Source organism: Pogonomyrmex barbatus, unplaced genomic scaffold (genome assembly GCF_055798465.1).
Source record: "Pogonomyrmex barbatus isolate J1 unplaced genomic scaffold, ASM5579846v1 scaffold11, whole genome shotgun sequence".
Lineage (NCBI taxonomy): Eukaryota > Metazoa > Arthropoda > Insecta > Hymenoptera > Formicidae > Pogonomyrmex > Pogonomyrmex barbatus.
Genome location: NW_028297107.1, coordinates 457,638 through 476,508, shown reverse-complemented (window position 1 = coordinate 476,508; position 18,871 = coordinate 457,638). Strand labels below are relative to the sequence as shown.

The 18,871-nt window shown below is 38.0% G+C and overlaps 1 protein-coding gene across 5 annotated transcripts in view; it reads left to right on the top strand.

The window, feature by feature from the left end:
- Window positions 1-18,871, top strand: part of LOC105431515 (uncharacterized) — a 68,870-nt gene that overhangs the window by 33,159 nt on the left and 16,840 nt on the right. For all 5 annotated transcript variants that reach the window (XM_011645751.2, XM_089070891.1, XM_025219434.2 and 2 more), the window contains 2 exons: window positions 2,627-2,767; window positions 15,943-16,128. In XM_011645751.2, the coding sequence (XP_011644053.1) occupies window positions 2,627-2,767; window positions 15,943-16,128 (327 nt within the window). The remainder of the gene's footprint in view (window positions 1-2,626; window positions 2,768-15,942; window positions 16,129-18,871) is intronic.

Genomic DNA, 18,871 nt, shown 5'->3' with positions numbered 1-18,871 from the left:
TGCGATCGAGCAAAAATAAACATTCTAAAAAGAAACTTCTTTCAATACACAAAATGTGTGTTTTATTACCATTTTTTATTACCATTACGGCTCCGTTTCTTTGCAATTTTCTAAATTTATTACAAATCGTGCTATCATCTTTTTGAGAGATAAATGCAAAATGCTTGTTAATGTTGCGTTCAACATCAAGCTTTTTTTTTTCAAATTCAATCGTCAATTTAATCGCAAATAATGTAATATTATTTACTTCGATTATTTACAGACTCTTAAATATAATATTATATCAAGATGTTGAGATATGTGTTAAATTGCTAACCCGATTATTACAGAAGCATATGATGAAAAAAAAGATTTGCTTTAGAAGTTGATTGTTCTTGCAGCGTTTGAGGAAATAAAGTGGTAGATAGAAGATGTTATTTTTACGAATAGGGGAGACGATACTTCCGTTTTTATGGTCTTGGATCAGAGCGAATTCAGAGGTCAAATCGGGACCAGATCGATGGGAGGTTGCCAGCTGGGCGACCTCGACCCCGACCCACCTCAACTCTCAATTTAGACCAGGTGTTGTGCTGGATCTTCATTTTCAGTGTCCCAAAGATTACAATAACATTCGTAATAATATCTAAATTATATAGTATTTGTTCAAATAATTTTAGTCGTAAATGAAATTTATATTCAATCGGATAATTATTTCTATCCTTTCATTTTTTTTTTCTTTAATCAAATAATTTAAGCGCACAAAAATTCAACAAAGAGGGAAAGAGGGAACATTATTTTTGGGAAATTGTTATCGTACGTTAATAATCGCTGGAATATCCTTATACGTACATAATGTCTTCTCGAGATTAGATCAAAAAGTTTCTTTAAAAGTCACATATGATTTTCATGTCTTTAATCGACGAAATATTTTATGCTAAAAGCTTTTATGAATTAAAGTGAAACGAATTCTATATGTTTTCTTATTTGCTTCATGTATTATTCAAATGATCTAATATTACATCTTATTTTTTGGATACTTGTTTATCGTATGTATCGATTAATTCTAAATGTAGACAAACGTGCGGACCTACTGTAGACTCTGTCGTCTGAACACCATATGACTTTGACATATTCTGGTTGGCGAACACGGCCACGTGTGGCAGCACTTTACTACAACCCAGACTTTAGCGCAGACTTGAACCAACATGTGATATCGCGCAACCGTAACAAATTCATCAAGCTCTAATCTAATATTGATATATGATTGATATTAAATTAATACTTTATATTAATATTTTTTCGCATTTTCGCATATAAAGCGATATCTATACATAATTACGTTTGAAAGACAGAGAAAAGGGGGAAAGAAAGCGAACGAATGCCCAGAGAATATAATCGAAGAGAGCGGACTTAATATTGCGCCGCGATATCACCAGTCCAATCGGCAGAAAAAGAAAGCAATCTCCCGATAAATCGATTGGTCGACTTATCGATCCCCCTCGCTACGTGGTAACTTAATTGATTTCTTGGCGTGCGCGGCGAACCGAGTCGGAAGATTTATCCGGTTGCGAGATTAAATTCTGTAGCAGCGATGAATAATAAGCGCGCGCGCACGAACGCATTAAGATTGGAGCTCCAAGCGAAGAGCGCGAACGACCATGAACGAACGAACAAATTTGCTTTAGTGAATACGAGAAACGGCGCTGCAAGTCTAAATGTATATCGACGAGTCCGTCCCAGCTCTTTCCGATATCTTCTTAAAGTTAAAGAAAAGTTTGTCGTTTGCTCGTTGATGTTTGTCGTAAATCTTCGTTCGTGATCGTTCGTCCTTGCCTGGTCTGGTTCGGCACACATCCACATTTACGTTGCGAACGAGTTGGATGCGAAAAACCGGTTTGCGCTGTGCCGGTGATCCTCTAATGCCGTTTTCTGTCTTCTTAATGTGAATTCTCGCTGTTTGATATCCTCTCGCATGAAATTATCGACACGATTCGATGTACTCGCCACACGATGCATTCATATTTCGCGATATCATCGATTTTTTTTTTTTTTTTTTTTTTTGAAGCGAGCATTAATTCTTTTTTTAATTTTTATGTAAAGTTATTTAAAACTTGTTCTTATATAAATGTGCAAAATTCGACTCTCTCTCTCTCTCTCTCTCTCTCTCTAATGTCTACCGGATGAATCCGTTGGGAATTTTTTTTGATTTTTTTTTTTTTTGGCTGAGCTGCTTCCCGGCGAGTAATAAATAACTGCGTCCGGCATACTTATTTATACGCACATCGATCTCGATCACGCACGATCGTAATCCGACGCCGTGGCGATCGTGAGATTTTGATTTTGATATTGTTTTTGCGGTCGTCCATTGCGGTCGTGCAATGGAAAATTGTGGTTTGCAATATATATATTTTTCGAGCATTGCCAGACGTCTGACCTGTTTCGATCATATACCAATTACAGAGTGTCCGAGAGTGTGTAAATATATTGTTTAGCTATAACGACGTCTTCTCCAGATAACGTTGGAGAAGATTATTCTCGTTTGTTCATTCGTCTATGTAATTCTTTAATGATTTAATTACAAAGTTATTGGTATGCTTGTTCTCTTTTTTTTATTTATTTCTTCATCTAAAATGGTTATTGTCTCCAGGGTATCCTTCGGCTCGAGCAAAGGCTCGATGGTGGAAACCCTCGTTTACGAGACCCCAGTGCAAGAGGAACCTGAGATCAATCACTTTCTGGACCACAACGGCCGTCTACCTCCTCCTATGATACCTGTGCCTGATACTGAGTAAGTCGTAATCTCGCAACAGAAGGTTATTATATCGAAATTCTATTTCTAAATTTTTTTATATCTGATACATTAATATCGAATTTATATTTTAATATATCAGAGACATTCACATTTCATTCCTAAGTAATATAATATGATTATTAAATTCGCAAAAATTAATCGTAAAGCTAATCGTGGTATCTAATTTTGGAAGATAAATTGTAATTTTTATTGGCGAGGAAACGGGAGGAAGATAAATCTGTCATATATTCAGCATAATGATGCGGTGTATTGACATGCTTTCTACGAGCAGTCGTAACTTTCGCAATAACTAATAAATTAGCGCGTCTCAAAGTTTCGATCGCGAAAGCCGATTATCGGGATAAATCACATCCTCGAAAACCACCCACGCACGTGGGTGCATGGCATGACGTCAACTGGCGCACCCAGTACCGAAATAACATTTCTACATGTGCACGCATCGGGGGAATAATGTCAGATCGCGCGGAAATCGACATCTGTAAATATCGAATCGCACGTCAAATCGAAACGTGACGCGAAATCTTGCCGCCGCCGCATAAAATTCTCCCCTGGGCCATGTTTTCGCCCTGGACGGACAGATGTTCATCGTTAAATGTAACAGGATACCGAATCAGGGATCCGTGACGCTCGACGCAAGGCTCAGCCAATTCGATCAAAAATTTCTGCGTTAAAAGGAACGTTATATATATTTTATCCTTTCTTCTCGTTAATTATTAAATTTATTGACAGGAGAGCACTATTTGTTAATATTTCACAAAATATAATTCCACATATTTGCATCTCGATTGCATTTTCTCTCAATTTTTCTGATCCTATCACGAAAATAAAATTATACCTGATTTAAGTTTACTTTACATCTCGACGCATATTTGTCGAATCTCTTTTAGATTCGATTAATATAATTCTCGTTACGTCCAATTTTTCTCACGTTTATTGAAATTGTTCGATCGCTTTTTTCAATTTGCGATCCGCGATGAATTGTACCTTCCCGCAGACTTCCGCATATATCCTCGGCAATTGCATTTGTTTTCTCACAGTCGTCTCACCCAAGCATTTCTCATTTCCGATCGCGAACACAGCGACGGAGATATTCCTATTAGAAGATATTCCTGGCGTGTGAGCATCATCGTTTAACCGGATCAAACGTGATAATGATTGCACCATGCGATAAGTAGTCGGCCATTAGGAGAGACACGCGTGGGCGGTAAGATACGAAGGTGGTAACTCCCGAGATGCGAACACGTCGTCTTCCAGGAATGTAATCGCATATGTGTGAGGATGACTTTGACCGGCTCGTTCCGCTCGTTCGCTTCTTCTTCGCACACTAGGGGAAATTCCAAAGAGATTCGCGATGTTCTTCCGTTGTCCTGTCCGTATGAGCATATGAAAGATGCATGAAATTCATGAATCTCATATTCAACATAAGGGATAATAACACAGTAACACGTTTCACAGTACTGGATTTACAAAATGAAATCAACAGAGAGAGAGAGAACAAAATTTTAAGAGACAATATCTCTTGATCGCTGAGAATGCTTTTTTTTTTACAAAGACAATTGGATATTGAAGATCAAAGATATATATTTCTTATTTAATATTTTAATTAGCTGAAATGAAATTAGCTATCGTGAAAGTGTTCGGTATTAATTCGACAGTAATTCGAAATTCGCGTCCTCGTACACTTGGCGACTTGATTCGGTTATCGCGTTGTGTCGATATTACGTGATAAGATTACGACACGATTAAAAGCGTCTTGAGAGAAAGAGAGAGAGAGAGAAAAATGACGGTTCGATAATACACGTCAGTCGATTATTGTGCCAATTGTGCCAATCGCAATAGCGCGATCGCGAGTCCAGTCTTCCTCCCGATGAGGTACGAAAAGTGCAAAGTGCTAAACCAAGATGTGAACGACGTAGCTTGCATTTTTAGCGGATTCGCTCTCGTGCCGATGAGATCACCGCGATTCTTTATTCGTACGCGACGGTTACGTGTACCGACGGTTTTGTAATCACATGCGTGACTCTCATGTTGAAACGTACGAACTGCGTTGGCGAGCCGTGCGACCCGTGGTGAGTATCTCGAATAATGCAGCGGACCTTCAGCCCTTGGCCCTTTTATATGATTTCGATTTACTATGTATTTCAAGTTTCGAATTTGGAGTTTCTTGACTTCGTCATCATCATCGCAAAAATTGCAATAATGTCTGTTTATTCATATTTAACTCTATTTAACTCTAAGTTTTCACATTGGCATTTATTATACTCCAAGTAAAATTCTCAAGTCTTGTACTTTCTAATGTAATTTCTTTTTTACAACGAATATTTTTTACAAATTATCGCCTTTTTAAAATTTTCCTATGCATAGGCGAATTTCTTGATATCTGACATTTCTGACGATGAAAAAAAATGTTAAAAATATTTGATTTTTCTTACTTATAATGGAATGAGAAGCCCACGGCAATTTCAAAAATATGAGAACCTAGGATTAAGGAAGCTTAAAGAGAAATATAAAAAAGCATTTTTCAAGACGATTTTTTTATTTCACATCAAACTATCGATTATTATATATATTTCCTTCCTGAGGATGCATACGTGACCTACTTGGAATATATCGAACTTTCGCAGTTTTTTTTTTTTTTTGAACTTTCTTTCATTTTTTAAAATAAGTATCTGTGAATTTGTTCTGTGAATTCTCTCCTCTCCCCTCTCGCCGGAACGTGTCTCGAAGTTAAAAGATTGATCGAGACACGAGTTACGCATCGCGATGTGTGCTCAGGTGAAACACCTGCGCAAGTATATCGTTCGCAAGATCGATTCGGACGCGAAGGATCTCGCCGGCACGACGACAGATGCCGACACTCAGCCAGGCTTCGCGAAGCGCGCAGCCGGAGCCGCGAAGGGAATAGAAGCGCCTGCGTGGCGCGTTTCCGCCTCGCGTAGCGCAGCGCGCAGCGCGCAGCGCGGCGACTCCGAGAGCGGGTTCCGCGTGTTAGTGGTAGCACGCACACATCCAGCTCCACTGCGAGCCAGTTCGCCGCCCGCGCTTCCTTTCCTTCCTGCCTCGCACCCGGGAGTAAGACGCCGTTCCGCCCGCCGGTCCTTCTTAGCGTACGTCGTCGCCGACGTGTGCGTGTACGCGCGCCTGTGCGCTCTCTCTTTCTCCCACCGTCCCTCCCCTTCCGTCCTTCCTCCCCGCTGTCGATCATTGAGCCAGGATAAGCGAGAGGAGCGCGAGGTAGGCAGGCACAGGCGACGTGTTTAGTACGCCCGTGGCCCTCTCTCGACGTGCATCAAGTCGCACCGTCGCATCGGTCGAGCTACCCGCGGCGACGCCGAGCTCGGTCCTTCTTTGGAGGAGTGTCGACTGCGAGAAAGAGAGAAAGAGAGAGAGAGAGAGAGAGAGAGAGAGAGAGAGAGAGAGATCGATCGTCCAGGCCCTGTGGATTAGAAGTGCGCGCGTGCGACATCCAGGTAATAACAAAGTGCCATTTCCCGGTGACGGAATAATCTTCGATTCCGTTCGCGGCTCCGAGAGCGGCCGTCTGAAAAGGCTCGAGAGACTCCGACTCTTCCATCGCTCCAGGCGTGCTCGATCCTTTTTCTTTTTTTTTCCTTTTTCTTTTTTTGGTTCACCGGTGCGAGGTACAGAATGTCCGGAAAGGTGCGTACACGCCCAGTGAGGGAGGTTCGCTCGGGTTTAGGATACAACGGAATTTATGATGCGTGCGATCCATTCTGTTACAAAAACCGCACACTTTCATGTAGGCACGAATCTCTTGACAATTGTTTAAGTATCCTTAAAAAATTTTTTTTTTTTCAGACGATCTGAAAAATCACACGAGAAAAATGATTTTATTGGCTACACCAAAATTCTGTTTTAAATGGACAAATCAAAAGTTTCTGATTGAAGTTATTAAAATTCAGTTTAAAGTAACGAAACTTCTGGTTGATTCTGAATAGAAATCTGATAATTTCAATCCGGAATTTCTGACTTGTCCATTTTTAACCAGAATTTTTTTTTCCTGTAGTTTCGGATTTGTTTTATCGATTTTTAATCTAATTGCTATTTTGATAATTGAGTTTTATATTGAAATTTTGTATATTGGAGGAATACCAAAATTAGGAGAAGTCAAGTGGAATCATTTTTGGAATAAATTTATATAAAATAAATAAATTTATATTTTGAATTAATTGAATGTTTATCCGTTAAAATAAATAATTGTTTGTCTTGTATCAGAGAAAGCTACCATATATTGTCAAGGAAATAATTAATAAGTTCAACTTTGCCGAAAGAGAAAATCCTAAAAGGGTTCATTGAACTTCCCTTGTCTTCGGATATTATTAGCGTGCAATCTGAATTACGCATTGTCTACAAGATTTACGGATGAAGAGACAGTTTACATTCACACGTATATGTAGACAATCACTGTTGACGTTTGTAACATCATTCATCTATGTTGATAAGATCAAGATATAAGATATTGCAAATCTGAAGTTACATCGCTGTTAGAAATCACTCATTTAATATTTGCATATTCAAGATCCTAGAAATATATACTCCTAGAAATATATTAAATAATCAAGAATATTTATATTCAAATATAATTTCAAAATTATTAATTGAACTGTTATATTTATTATGTTATATTTATTATGTATTTGCATAAATCAAAAATATATGAGAAGATTTAGAATTGAGAATATGCATTTCCGTCGCGAATGTCACCTATGGCGAATTGTCTAGAGAACGGTTGAAAGGACTCCAATCTACAATAGGACTTGTAATTAATTGACTAAAATGTCAAAGGTAGATTTCTCGTTTAATTTTGTGGCGGAATAGCGAATCGACCGAGCGCCGGCGAGAGGTGGTCGTGTTGTTGTCGATCGAATTGCGTCGCCGGTGTGTCTGTCCCTAATAGCGGGCTCTCATCGATCTGTGGGGAAGATTGCGAAAGGGACAGGCTACCGGCGTCGAGTCCATAAGGGTGGGTGGAAAACACCAGCGGCAAGAAGGCAGTGACCCTCGAACTCGCAGGTCGCTTGTGGTCGCCAAAATGAAGTGCTCGGTTGAGAAGAGCGTACAATTAAAAATTATAATTTGAAAAGAACGCACCCGAGGAGGGAGGGGAGCGATTTGGTTGTGCGATTTCTCTGGGATATTGTAAACGGTATAATTATAATAATACGAGGGTACCAAACTTTATGATACCAATACTGGTATTAAGAATTAGAGTTGTGATGAGATCATCATCCGCGCGAAGATGAACAATAGTTGCCATGTTGATAATAGGAAATGACAAGAGATCGATACGGGCACGCTACAAGTATCGGATAGTTTCCTTCTCGCTTCGACGGTATCAGTGTCGTCACTACCGGTGAGAGGACACGCGGAAAGAGACGCACAGAGATCCCGCCCGGTGGTCGCCATAGTAACAGACCATCTTGACACGCTGCAGCCATTCTCCCTGCCCTCCCTCCGGAAACGTCATGCCCGTGTGTGTCGAGATAAAAAAATAGAGTCGTCGATTGACTCTTTAATTGAAAAACTGACCATTTCTTTTTTCCGATAAAATGCCTACCTATAGGAATTTCCTGTTTAGTGACGATCGTTCGCGTATCGTCTCTAAATGTTGCGTATTCTGAATGTGATGGTTTTAATTCCGGAGGACGTGATTCCCATTCCCACGATAATCCCATTTATCTTGTTCCGAATGTAAAAAATATCAAAAAAGAATATAAACGCTTACCTAAGATACAAACGACGTTATGTTATGTTACGTGTGTTTTTTTTTTTTTTTTTTTTTTTCAAAATTATAAAATTGATAATCGATTCATCGATTTCTTTGTCGTTAATAATATTTTTTGTTACATTTCTCAAATACGTCATCGTGCAATGCATCGACATGCAAATTTTGGCGAGTATACTCGAAAGGAATATCGACCGTCCTCGTCCTCGCACGCGGAAATCACGCACGATTAACCTGCGAGCGTCGCGTCACGAAATATGCGTTGTTTCGCATTGCAGTGACGAAAGTATTGTAAACTCGGATTATATTGCACTTTTGAACAACGTATCATCGATATCGAATATCTTGCAAAGATATCGCAAATAGAAGCAAATTATAAATTATTTTGTTTACTTATTTTACAAAAGATAATTGTAAATACTCCTTTATTTCTTCCTCTTTCGTTCTTCCCCCCCGGCCCTCTCTCACCCCTCTCTACTTTTTTCTCATAAAACTCAAGTATAATCCGTCACGACAGAGAGATGCACGATACGATAAAATATTTGTTCAAGTTTTACGCGTCGTAAAAGCGCATAACTAGAGCGATTCGATTCGAGTTTGCGATGAAAATTGCAGAGAAAAAGGGGAAAACAAAAAGCGAAACAAAACGACGTTGATTGCGATCAATATATATATATATATATATATATATATATATATATATATATATATAGTGAATTGCATTATTAATGCCGATTGTTACGCAGTTATTATTTAATTATACATTGTTAGTGGTCTTCTCTTTGATTTATATTGCGAATGATTGTTTTACCATTTTTTAGATTATAATTTTGTTTACAATATAGAATATATTTTTTAGAATACTTATCTCTTATGCTAATGGATTTTGTTTATTTAACTCCGAGATCAATTTTGATTGATCAATTGCGCATGCGAATAATTTCGCTCGTTTAGGGTTTTTGTGAACAGGTCGCTACTTATTTAAGAACTTATTTAAGAGCTTATTATTTAAGAACTTAGTACTTATTACGAATTCTAACGTCTCGTGTTCTCTCTTGTATCGATCTGCGTTGAATACGATTTTCATAGAAAATGGACTTTTCACATCTCGCACGAGTGTATGCGTATATTTAGAATGGCGTGTCGAGCTTATCGTTCTGCAACCTTGTAGCGAGCGACTCGGCATTTATTAATTTCAAGTATCGCGACGTTGAGAGAAAGAGAGAGCGAGAGAGAGAGAGAGAGAGAGAGAGAGAGAGAGAGAGAGAGAGAGAGGAATGCATTCTCTCGAGTAACGGAGATGCGATTAGCGACATTGTATAAATCTCGCGCAAAATATACCTACGCATGAATATTCTTCCGGAGAATTGCGTTATATAAATTTCTGCTTTCAATAGTTCCTTCAATTAACGTCTCTTTAATTAAAACTCACCAATTCTAAACCTGTCAATTTTCGATATTAACTTTCAATATTACATGATACTCAGTGCCGAAGTTTTAAAAATATTCTCATTTTATAGCTTGGTTTTTAATATACATAAAAAATATTCAGCCCTGAATATTTAAGTTTTCCTTGTCATTATGAAAATTGACAAGCAGATTATTCGCCGTCTGGAATAACGTCGAAGAAAATAACGTGTCGCCCGATCTGACCATGAGCGCGGTGTCGGATGATGATTAGGATGATGTCACGAATTTCCAAGGCTTGAATCGCTCTTGCGAGGTGTTTAACTGCCCGATGACGCCAGACACGGTGCTGCCGGGCGTCAATGCGTAAACAACAATAGCACATGTCTGCATATAGATTACTCAAACTGTCTTTTCAAGTAAATATTATTTGCGCAATGGAGCTTTACTTCAACTCGATGAAGCGAGAATTTAAATTTTCAAGGATTTTCGGCTTCACTTCACGAGTACACGGAGTGTTTTCTGTTCTTCAAATAACTTGAAAACTCTATACTAGTCTATCACAAATCTGTACGTGCGAAAAAAAGTTGTGAATTTAAAAAATGTTTTGCATAGCGAGAAGTTGAAAAAAAGCTCCAAATTCTCAGTCCAAATTTATTCTAAAGATCTCATTTAGGATGAAAGGTTTGGCTCGTAAAATCCAAGGATTTGGATTTTAAGTTCATATCCCGTGGGATTTATCCCCGCGCTAAAACCTCTCCTTATTTGCTCCATCAAGTATCTCCCTCGTCTTGTCGAGGCTCGTCGAGGATCATAACTTGCGACAGCTTTATCTCGTGGGATATGCGTTCCGTGAGTAACGCACGTCGCACTTTCCTTGTACATTAAAAGGAATCGTTATCGACGCGCAGGATCGATTCCACGGCCGACGACCGTGGTCGGGAACCGGTTTCTGAGTCTCGTCTGGATGCGTTTTCGGTCTGACTCTCGTCTCAACGACTCCGATCCCCGATCGACTCGCCTTACGTCGATTACGCGGCCAGGATCAGCAGGATGTTGCGCAAGATCATGACTCCCTCGATACGCGTTCCGACGATTCCGAGGCCTCGGTACAAGCGATTCATTATTCCTTTTTCGGAGGATCGGCGATTCTCGTTCGTGACTCTCGTGACCTACATCGATATACGCGTTTTTCTGAATACCAAAGACTACAGAGGCCATCCTCCACCAAACAGCATCCATAACAGGATATATCAGGGTATTTCAAAAATAAAAATCAATCACTCGGGAGATGATCGAGGATTGATTCCAGAAACAAGAAGAAAAATTAATATGAACATAGATCCGGAAATGCATTGTTTTCCAGTTATTGCCATTTTTATGTTGTATGAAATTTGCTTTGCTTTCGAATTTTTTTGTCAAAAATTGAAAGAAGAGTCTTATAATTAAAGTCAAAGAAAACTTGCGGACTTTAGCACTGGGGATGCAACTGTAGGATTCTGACTTCTGCCAAGGGACAAACTGCGCTAACCAAGCTACATCTTCATGTGATACATCCTGCCTAGTTGAAATTTGAAACTTCAACAAAAATAGCGATAACTTGAAAACAATGCATTTCCAGACGTATATTCATATCAACTTTTTTTCTTATTTCTGAGTCTCCAATCACCCCCCCCCCCCTCGCCCCCGGGCGATTGATTTCCATTTTTGAAACATCCGATTAAAAGATACGATCGAAGATATATTGCAATTTTCATGCAACAAGAACGAATAAAATATTGCTTGGTCTTTCGGCGTTCAATTATTAATATCCAAACGACCGCGCGTGAAATGGCCGAACGTAAATGTTCAGCATCGCACATTTGACGCACCTCGACATAAACCGCAATATCGCAAGTGTGCATCCATCAAAACGAATGAATTCGAGCCTCGAGTGTGAGCGAGAAGTGGATGAAGGTTAACACCAAGCTCAACATCAAGCATTCGGTAGCTTATCGGGAGCGCGTGAGCTGGTAGCCTATTTATCGTGCAAAATAAATACTCCGATTTAATTCTATTCCCGAGTCGAACGCGTAATTTTTATCGGCGAATGACTCATCGCATTGCGCTCGTGTCGGAATTTTATCGTACGAACGGCGAACGACGATCGTTCGTGAACCACTGCTCGTATTGTTTGAGTGCGATACGAGTTTGCCGAGAAAATATTAATGTTCTTTTATAAATTGCAATTGTTGCCAGGGTTGTCATTTAAAGCAATGATAATTGACCGATGATCTGATTTATTTTTAAATCTGAAATCTATTTGAAATTTATGATCGTCATTCGTTTTGTAAATCTTTTTTTTTTTTTTTTTTTTTTTTTTTAAGCTCACAGTGGAGTTTTTCTTAATAATATATATAGTCGGCATTTTTATTTCTGTCGTAATGACATTCGTAATTCACTTCAGCGACGTTTTTTTCCTCGCTGCAGCGCGAAATTTGATTGGAGTATCTGTACATTTTTCTGTCCCACGGCACGCCACCGCGGGATGTCGGTATTACAATCCTTTCGAATAAGCCCTCAAGGAGTAACCAATTTCTCTTCTCCTCTCGAGATCGTTTTACGTACACGTCCGCTTTCCTTCGCCTTCATCTTCTAAAATTGATGATACAGCCCCCTGAGGATATTCACCGAAGCAAGTTTTCACGCGGCGCTTATAGATAGATGCATTTATGTCTAATCACGCGAGCAGATGATGGAGCAACTGTAATTTGACAGCTTAATTATCTCGGACGTTTAATAAGCAAAACGGGGAGAAGCAAATTTCCTTGTTACTCTCCCCATCTTCGTGCTTCATCTTTATTTCTATATATTCTATATATCCATAAATAATTGATTGTTCGTAAACTAAAGAACACCCGGTAGTATCAGAATGTTCTACATTTCCACCGTTTTATCCCCGGCTAGTTATTTGCCTAAATGACGATGCCGACGTTTAGACGAAAGGTATGTGCCTGCAGAGAGACGTTTGATGTAATTGCATTGGTCTCCTCGTGCAAGTTTCGTAGAAATGTCAAGGCGAACGAAAATGCGTTACACGTCGCGATGCTTAATCCTTTTTGGCGCACATATACTATACATATATCGCGCATAAGCATTTCTTATTGTTTTTTTATAACACTACAGTCTTTGTGAGCGGTTCTAATCACGAAATTAAATTAATTGCGAAACGAATAAGCATGCATGAAAATTAAGCAAAATTAATATTGCTTCAAATATTTGTACTCCTACTTTTAATGTGGATTTAGAATTTATTGAAAAAAAAAAAATAAAGGTTTCTAATTTAGAACTTAGATTCTTGACAGTGTAATTTTCTAATTCCTTTATATATACATTTATAATAATTTTAAATATATATATATAATATATATATATATATATATATATATATAATAATTTAAATATATATATATATATATATATATATTTTTTTTTAATTTTATTTCGCTCGCAGCTTTCCGATATTTTCTTCAGCCCACTTTCGGAACCTCGACGCGATTTGAATCGCGTTCACGAGAGATGCGAGAGTTATTCATCTCTGCAGTGTAGACGGAGAGAGATGAAAGTGCACTTTAAATATTGCACTTTTCGCTGAGGGATTCTCCGAGGTCTATCGATTGTTCATTGCTCGAATTACGAGGAAGCGGTCGCCTTTAGAAATTCATAACAAAGCCACCGCTATTCCAATGTACACTTCCGCTAGTTGGCGGGATGCCACCTGTGCAACATGTGTACGCACGCGGGGATTTTCGCAAAGATGAAAACAACTACAAATTCCGAGAGTAAGCGACGAAGTCCTTTACGTGAATTAACGCGGGATCGTGATTTTGTCGATACCGCGCGATTAATCTCATCGCGCGCGCAATCGAAATCGGCCCTGTGCCAAACAGCGGATGTATCGTATTCTGTCAGTCGTTTAACGTAAGAAAAATATTGTTTGTGAGGATGCGAGCGCGTTGCGTAAAACGAGAAGATCGAGCTTCATCTTGATTCGTCACGATTATCAAGACTTAACCCTCGCAATTATTACGAATTGAGCTTCTCATTTGTACTGCGGATACACGGTTAATACTGTGTGAGAGTACGGTTCAAGCGCACTTGAACCGACTTGAATTTCGCAAATTTTTCGGTGAAGCTGCTCTAATGATGAAATTGACCGATATAACCGTATTACGGCAGCGTATTAATAAATGACAAAGGATGGTATCTTCAAAAGGGATCGATCGAACAAACTAAATATATGCAGAATCAATAATCATGAAATTAAAACCGACCGATATCACTCCACATGGAAGAGTAAATGTTTTCTATCTCAATACGCGACATTCTCTTTATTTTTTCAATCGCGTCAGAGAGGGATGTTCATTGTTCTAGTATCAAGGAGCCGAGATCAAACGAAGAAAAGAAAGATAAACGTACAGAACAGGTGGATTTTAAACTAAACACAGATTGTTTTGAAAATAAATAATCTTTATTATTAACATTACTTTTTAAATAGCTCTTTCGACAATCACAAAAATAAATTTGGACACGAAGGGAAAGGTTGATGGGAAAAAAATTAAGAGTTTTTGATTTCATACAGTAACGATAAATCCCTTTGATGTGATTCTGATGTTTCTCGCGAAAATGCATTTCGTTTCGCAATCTTCCGATGATCTCTCGGTCCACCGACGCTAACCGGCTGCACCGTGTAACGTGGATGACGTCATCGGAAAGTTATGTAAGTGGCAATTAGACGACCAACTTGCATTTCGTCGCTCGTCAAGCAAACACATTCGAGATACCGCCTCCAGGCGTAAGATAGAATCGAAGCAAGATCTGTGAAAGTAGCACCCTCAAATATAAATTTTAGTGATTTTTGAAAAATCAATCAGGTCACAAAAGTATTTTTTCGAGAAAAATATGTTTAAAGTTTGAGTATTTTATATCTCGGTAAAATATAATTCTGTTATATATCTATTTCAGAAATAATAAGTCTTCTGCAAAGGCTAGAGCAACTTTCTTAGTTATATCAAAGTCTAATATAAATTCCGATGAATTCCGATGAATTGTATCATTTCGCCTATATCGAATGACGGACTCAAACAATCTGATGAACTTTAGGAAATATTTTGATAACTCGCTTTTTTCTTAAATCAAAATAGAAAAAAAAACTTTGTTTTTTTATTCTATCATTCTAATGTGCTCCCTTAAGAAAGAATTTCATGAATCTCTTTTTATACGCGTATTTTAAATCAGAATTTTGTACTAATAATTTACTTGCTTACAATTAGTGACTTTATATAAGAGCTTCATAAGAATACTGAGAACTATGCATATATTACTATGCATATATATGTTTATATATATGTTTATATATAAAAATCTATTTTTTATCAGATTTTTTATTACTGTTTCAAAATACAAAATTCTGATAAACACGCATATACAAAAATACTCGTGAAACCCTTGTCTGATCTTTTAATTCCATTCTAATGAAAATTGCAAAACTGGAAAAATTTATTTGACGCTCGATACATTAGCCCTCCAGTCAATCGGATTAGACGCCCGTGTGTGAAAGTCAGTACCTGTGTGTGCGCACAATGGAGGGAGGTTGTCGTTTTCGAGGGAGGTTGCTGCACACGCGAGGAGGCGTGGCGACAAAAGCGGAAGTTAAATCGTTAAATTTTACTCAGCTTTTTTTCCAAGAGACTCGCAAAGCTAGCGGAAATTCATCCTTCACTTTATCCGAGACTTGTCGGTTCTTCGAGTACAAAAAAGATCATCGTTATCAAATAGTACATTTTTAGCGAGGAATTTTTAATGGAGAGAAATATAAATCTACTACTTGTAAAAATATTTATTTTCTATTTATATTTTTTTCTAGATACTTCTACACTGCAAATATAAGATATAATTTATTGATTATAACACATTTTTAATCTTTATATTAATATAATACGTTTTCTTCTGCTTTCAGCGAAGGTAGAGAAAAAGTACGCGTCTCGTTGTTGGGTCCGCAACCATCGCCGGCGACGCCAGGCGTTCTTTTGCTGGAACCGATCACGCATTCGACAGGACATCCGATAAACATGGCCAACAATCCCACGGAACTTTTGACCACACACACCGAACATACCACGCCCGCCTACCATGCGCAAATCAGGTGAGATCTTATTACAATAAGAATTAATTTCAATAAAAATTTAATCGCCAGACTATAAGATATAAATTAAAATATCGCTAAATATACTGAGAAAAAATAAGTAAGAATCATTTTAGGAAGAAAGATACCTTGCGCAATTTAATAAGGACTTTTTAAGGACTTTTTCATGAAGGCAAGATTTAGGCAAAATTATTAGAAAATCATTAAATCAAAAAATCAAGACAAATAACTGAAAATGATTATTAAAAATGTAAAAACAAATATCGTCTCTAAAAAAGATATTTTCTACGTGTTATTACGATAATATTTAGTCAATGATTTTTATCATCTTTCTAGTTTGGCGAATAAAAATGTTCAAAATCTTTAAAGAACGGAAGAAAAAGAGCGCAAAAATCAAAAGTGAGAGACACTGTCCCTGGAATAATTAGCCTCCCGTGCACGATTCGCGCGACCCTTGACGATCTTAATGGGCCGGAAGTGACGTTCCTTTCTCTCCCGGCCCCCTCCGTGCCCCTTTTGTGTCTCCGTCGACTGGTACCACCACGCTACCAAACTGTTTACGACGATTCTCCGCGGTTACTGCCTGGCTTCGTGGCACAGTGTAACTATTACCCTTAAAACCGCCCTGTGTGTCTGGTGTTATCGCTTACATTACGTTACATTACATTAGCAATCTAGCCCGTACACATCACATGTAAATTTTTTAACGATTTCTTTTATCAAAAGAGTATAATAGCAGGTATGCAAATTAGTTTGGTATCTGTTTTTATAAAGTTTTTCAAACTTTAATATAAACTTAATTCCGATTCCGATTAAGAGACTCTGTTATTTTGTATAACTTCACACTTTTCCATCAATTGCTGAATTGCAGTGAGAAGGAAAGATGATAGTTTCAATTAAAAAACAATTAAACATAAAACAATTAAAAAACAATTAAAGAGGTCCGAATTAATTTACATATCTAATATAAATCGAATAATGAAGGTTTGACGAGTTTGAATGAAGATTTCGAAATATATATTTCTGTTCAAAATTGTTTTTATAAAACTTTATGAAATTCTCGGAAGGCGATTAATTTTAGATTTTACAAGCTATCTTTTCGAAAATATAATTTAGGATACTTGGGGATAAATCATATATCATATTTACTCCGAAACTTTGTTATCCCTTCCGGATGTTGGCCCTTGCGACGTGCCCTGGCGAATCCTCGCCATGATTCTTATGTAATTTATCCGCCGGCAAAATGGATGCCAAAATGGAAAAGGAAAAAGCCGAGAGAATCGTTCGAGTCTTTCCTTCCCGTTGAAAGTAATTTCGACTTTTTTCCTACACGAATCTAATCTCTCGAACAATGCATCGCATGACTATACACTTGCAGCGTACAAATACTATTACTTATTGTCAGCAGGACATTACATAAGATATCATACATACATGCATCGTGCGAAATTCCCAATTGCTAATACAAACAAAGTCGTGTTTACGACAAAGTCTGTCCGCATGAAATCACTTATGTGTAAAATTTTTCAACATATCCCATTGCGACGGGATTAATAATTATAATATATTTTATAATATAGCTATAAAAAATTTATTTAATTGAAACTTACAAGCTTGCAAAAATTTTACGTTTTATATTAAATATATTTTTTGTAGAAAATGATAGAAGACAGTCTAATTTTAGATGTTTATAATTAAAAATTATATTATTACTGCTAAAGTTACATTACATTGATTATAATATTTTAATTAGCAACAATAAATAAGTTTTTTATTAAATTTGTTCAAAATTTGAACATTTTAACATTTTTAGCACGCAAAGAAAAATTAATCGGAATTCATATATTTTTTTGATGAAACTTTAATAACAAAAAATATCACGTGATATTTCACGTGATATTTTATTTTAATGAAATTAAAAAATTAAATAAAAATTATAAAAATTTATAAATGAACAAATTAATTTATTATTTTTATTAATTTAAAATTTTTTAAATTTTCTAACGTAAAATTCTAATGATATTTTACGTTTAGGCGATCGAGATATTGAATTTTATAAATTGAGAGTACAAATGGAAAAAGAGAAATCGACTTTGGAATCTTCGGCGAAGAATTTGTAAAAAAAAATTTGTAAAAGAGAGATACACTTCGGTACCTCTTTAGAGATGTCTCCACGGTAGATCCTTATAGATCCAGGATGCACCCGTTCACCCCCCCCCCCCATTCGGCATTACTACTCCCCAGGTCGTCCTCTCACATACATATCGCAATTTTCGCTATCCATTCATATACATACGCGTCTAGACCTCGCGCACATACAATCGCGTCCGAGCTCAAGTTAGCTCGCACACCGCCGCCTCTACCGCCACCATCACCATCGCTATCACCTCCACCTTCCACCTCCATCACCACTACCACCAGGCAGCACCACCACCGATGTCAGCCTCGCCGAATCGCGGATACCAGCGCAGCAGCGCCCGGCACTGACTCCACACTGCGTTCCTGATGCGCGCGAGTACCGGAGAGAAGAGTGGAGATAGGAGGGAGGTGAGACGCGACGACGGGGATGGAGGATGGGAGAGATCGATATAGCGTGGGTGGATGTGCGGAGGTGCGGTGAGGCCACCGTCGCCAGTCGTGCTGTCGGCTGCATTGGCGAACAATCGTGCGCGCTCTCTTTTTCTCTGTCTCTCTCTCTCTCTCTCTCGTAGCATTCCCCCTTCTCGTCGATCCGTCTCTCTTC